Consider the following 5,000-nt stretch of genomic DNA (forward strand, 5'->3'; position numbering starts at 1 on the left):
TGGCTGAAATAAATCTGCTTTATAATAAAGGAAAGAAACTAAAACTGATTTAACACCTACACTACTGAATTAACACCAACACCTCTGATTTAACACCTACACTACTGAATTAACACCAACACCTCTGATTTAACACCTACACTACTGAATTAACACCAACACCTCTGATTTAACACCTACACTACTGATATACTGAATTCTGTCTCTCTTTTTTTCAGGACCCATCGCTCTCACTGCTCCTCCATGATAAGTTGCAGATCCCCAGCAGCCCGAGGAAAGCATGGAATGAACATGAGGGTCGCTGTGAAATTTGCTTCACACACCTGAGCCAGTTAAAACAGGAAGCTATGCGATTGGTCCTTACCTGTGATGTGTCACCCGGGTCTCCGCCCTCACTCACCTCATTGGTGGGTACGAGGAGCCACATCCCAGGCTCGACCCCCCCCCACCTGCCTGGATCATACCATGCAGTCACTCCTTCTTCCTCCTCTAACGGTGCGCTTTTGGCCTCCAGCGTCTCATTAACCTCTAACGCAACTACTGCCAGTGTTAGCAGTGCTAGCATTAGCAGCCCTCATTACACAAAACATGGCACTAAACCCAACACACTTGGTGTTGAGAGGAAGAGCAGCTCTCCAGCACACAGCCAGTCCGAGAACACCTGGTCACCTGCACATCTGTCTCGCTCTAATGGAGTCACACTCTTCCCTTATCAGGTACAACATGCACTACAGACACATCATATAAACTGGAGCGTGTCCCAAACACACATTCTTCTACCTAGTGCACGATTTTCACGCTGCGTCACAGACAGGAATATCGTGTCTTCACAAACAGCCAGTATGAACGTTATCACTAAAGCAAGAAACTTAATGATCACAATTCAACACGTCTCCTTTCACTGAGCCACAACTGCACCTTCACATACATCATCTCCAGCAGAAGCACCAATATTCCCCTCATCACATCACCCCGGGGTTCCCTGCATTTCTGTGTTTTTCCGTGCATTACACTTTTCCTGGGATTTGAAATGAAGGCAAATGGTGTTGTGCAAATTGTGCAAAAACATCTGTTTCGGTCGGCCTTTTTTTTTAACCATGTCCAGCTTTTTTTAAACAGAAAGATGATTCAGAAATAAACGTGCTGCTGCTGCTGCTGCTAAAAGGTGGAGTACGAGTGAACCCCTGAGCTGATGTGTGCTGCAGAGGTTGAGGCTCTTGTCCCTGATCTCCTCCATCACTGTATTTAGATAATGAATAAAAAATGAGTCTGTTCAGAGAAAGGCTTCTCTGCAGGACATTTGGGATTAGTCTCCTGACAGGATGAGGACACCAGCAGATCCTCCACATGGAGAGGAACCAGAGAGTAATAAGAATGGAGGTACACCACACACAAACTAGTGGGAGGAGACGTCAGGGTTAGCTCAGGACTCACAGTGCAGATGATTGATCTCCCACTGGCCTGCAGATCCCTTAGGATGAAGATGGATGTTGGATAATGCTGAGGATTTTGCAGTCTCGCAGGTGAAGATGAGGTTACGTGAGACTAGATATTAATTCAACACAGAAGGTGATAAAGCCAACTCAGGAGATGTTTGGGTTCAGGCAGCAGAAATCTAAATCCAAAACCTGCAGAGAAAAATAATGACTTCTGGCAAAAGCACAGGGCTGTGTTCCAGAGCTTCACATCTTTCACATGATGTACACTGTTCTTCAGTTTCATCTTCGTTCCTCACGCTGGTCCTCCCTCTGTAGTGTGTTTCATCACAGAGACATAAACACCTCTGCCTTCACAATCATTCATCCACACAATCCACACAATCCCAATAACTCCAGATTCATTTCCTAATCAAATCAACTGTACTTATCATTTATTCTGTAGGAGCTGCAGGGCATTTTTTATTCCTCCTCCTCTCCATCTTCATCTTCCTCCTCCTCTTGTGCTTGCTCTCTAGCTCTCTAGCTCTCTCTCTCTCTCTCTCTCTCTCTCTCTCTCTCTCTCTCTCTCTCTCTTTGGAGCAAAGGCTGTTGTTGGGAGGCATGTTTCTATTTTAATTATGAGCCAGACCCGTGTGTATTTGTGTGTGTGTGTGTGTGTGTGTGTGAGAGAGAGAGAGAGAGAGAGAGAGAGAGAGATAGAGTCAGGTGGAAATTATCCTCTTATAGACTTGGCTACTGCATTCTGCCATCCATCACAACTTTACCTGGGGCACACACACACACACACACACACACACACACACACACACACACACACACACACACACACAGCCATTCTGAAGTCATGCTTAAATCTTATCTAATCAAATTTGTGTTATAATAATAATAATAATAATAATAATAATAATAATAATAATAATAATAATAATACACAACAATAGTAAACAATAATAATTATAATTAATAATAACAATACCAACAATAATAATTATAATCATTATGATAATTAATAATATAATATCAATAATAAAAATAAATGTGTAATTTGCATCTTATTTACAATAAAAGACTAAAAGTGGGAGGAGTAATTTATGGATGTAGGCGGGGCTGTTTAAACTGTATATAAATATATACTCCACAGCACCATGAGTCTTAAACTCACACACACACACACACACACACACACACACACACACACACACACACACATCTGGATATTGTATCTCTCATTTCAGTGTGTAATGGTGTGGGTGTCATGTCCTAATATGCGGTAAAGTGCTCTTCTTTTGTTTACATACTGCAGACATATCTCTGTTTAACTGTGTGTGTGTGTGTGTGTGTGTGTGTGTGTGTGTGTGTGTGTGTGTGTAGATATCAGACAGTAATATAGAGTGCATAAGTGAAGCCGGACTGAACCGATGTAACACTGATCGTCAGGCCCCGCCCCCGAATCTACCCACTACAGCGCCCTCTACAGGAGCCTCAGCCGCTGCTTCATTTTTCGCCAGGTGAGACCTCAATTAAATATTCATAAGACACAAGGGACGATTGGTCCATTCCTCTGTGTCCACAAACCAGTCTACATCTGTCCTCTCCAGTCTTAAAATGATGGATTGCTCACTATAATGAAGAAGGGACAAAGGGATGAAGGGATAAGTGAAAGCAAACCTTCTTCTTCACACCTCCTTTTCCTTTTTTGTCCCCTTTCATCCCTTTCTCTTATTATTCCTCCTCCTCCTCCTACATCTGCTCCCACTTTCATTTTCATCATGTTTTCAATATATTTTTACAATGTTCTTAATCCTTTCCTTTTTTACCTCCATAAGCCTTTTCTCTCTCTTCTTTATCTTCCTCTCTTTCTATTTTGTTTTTCTTTTTTCCCTGCTCTTTCTTTTTTTGTCCTCCCCCAGTGTGACCTTCTGCTTTAAACCCTCAGAGACATGATGAGTGAACACTAACAGCAGGAAAAGAGAGAGAGAGAGAGAGAGAGAGAGAGAGAGAGAATAATGTCTTCATTAGCTCTGACTCACACTGCTGAAAGGGCACACACACACACACACACACACACACACACACACACACACAAACATGAAAACACATGTAGAGCATTATAAATAACTGCTCGACTCTCTATCTCTGTCTGACTGTTCGTCTCGTTCTCCTTGTAAGAGTGTGTGACCTTTTCACTACAGTTCCCATGATCCTTTTTTGCCACCAGGAAGTGTGAAGTTCTGTTCAGTAGTTTGGCTGAAGCAAAAGTGTGAATCAGTGTCCTTATGGAGCATACTCGCCTACACACTCACACACACTCTCTTACACACACACACACACACACACACACACACACGCACACACACACACACACACACCTGCTGGCTGTCTCATCTCTTTGGCTCGACTGTCAGTGTGAACGCGCTTGGAGGAGATTCAGGTTTTTAATGAGAGCAGCTGAATTTGAGAAGCCTCACAGACACACACACACACACACACACACACACACACACACACACACACACACACACCATGACTGTGTGAAGTTTATAAAGTTGAAACCCTTAGTGGTCCCAAACACACAGCATGTTTCCTATGGACAGGAACAAGTGTGTCTGTGACAAAATATTGTGTGTGTGTGTGTGCGCGCGTTTGTATGTGTGTATGTGTGTGTGTGTGTGTGTGCAACATCACACACCTTCCATATCACACACACTCCAGACCTGCTGTAGCTTTACTTGCAATTAAAGAATGTGGGTTTGTAAATGTTTGTGTTTAATAATCAATGCTGTGGTTTAATATACTCACATAAAACTGACACACACACACACACACACACACACACACACACACACACACACACAATCACACAGTATTTGTGTAGAGACGACTGAAGTTCAGCCCATGAGAGTCTGGTTCTTTTATCTGTTTCAGCTTGTGATTTTATTTGCAGAAAATCTCATTAGTGCCTGTGGGAAAACACACACACACACACACACACACGCACATGCACACACACATGCACACACACATCTGACAGGAGGGAGTGTTGGATTCTGTAATAAACAGTCTCACAGTGATGGAGCTGAATGTGTAATTCAGTGAAATGACACAAGCAGAACAACTTCCTCATTTCACTCTGTTATTTATACAGAACACGGGAAAGATCACAGAGAGTTCTGCAGAGAGGTGTGTGTGTGTGTGTGTGTGTGTGTGTGTGTGTGTGTGTGTGTGTGTGTGTGTGTCTGTAAGTGTATTATTGATCATGTTATTTTTCTTTCTTTCTCAGAGCGGCTCAGAAACTAAACCTTTCCTCTAAAAAGAAGAAACAGAAGCCGACGCCCACTGCTCCTTTGGCCCCACCCCTTTTCCCAACACATTTCAGTGGAATCCTGCAGGTGACCCCGCCACCAGCTCCACCCTGTCTCCTCAGAGCTGTCAGTAAAGTGAGAGATAATCCAGGACTTGGAAAGGTGTGCATCACTGCTTCTAGTCACATGATCACATCATTATTCTGCTGATTCTCTCACAAACATTATAATCTCAATTTACATTCAAAAACAGTGAGAA

The 5,000-nt window shown here is 42.9% G+C and overlaps 1 protein-coding gene across 2 annotated transcripts in view; it reads left to right on the forward strand.

The window, feature by feature from the left end:
* Positions 1-5,000, forward strand: part of kif26ba (kinesin family member 26Ba) — a 26,012-nt gene that overhangs the window by 9,248 nt on the left and 11,764 nt on the right. For both annotated transcript variants that reach the window (XM_046855117.1, XM_046855118.1), the window contains exons 3-5: positions 219-716; positions 2,811-2,947; positions 4,720-4,903. In XM_046855117.1, the coding sequence (XP_046711073.1) occupies positions 219-716; positions 2,811-2,947; positions 4,720-4,903 (819 nt within the window). The remainder of the gene's footprint in view (positions 1-218; positions 717-2,810; positions 2,948-4,719; positions 4,904-5,000) is intronic.

The sequence above is a fragment of the Silurus meridionalis genome, chromosome 8 (genome assembly GCF_014805685.1).
Source record: "Silurus meridionalis isolate SWU-2019-XX chromosome 8, ASM1480568v1, whole genome shotgun sequence".
NCBI classification, from domain to species: domain Eukaryota; kingdom Metazoa; phylum Chordata; class Actinopteri; order Siluriformes; family Siluridae; genus Silurus; species Silurus meridionalis.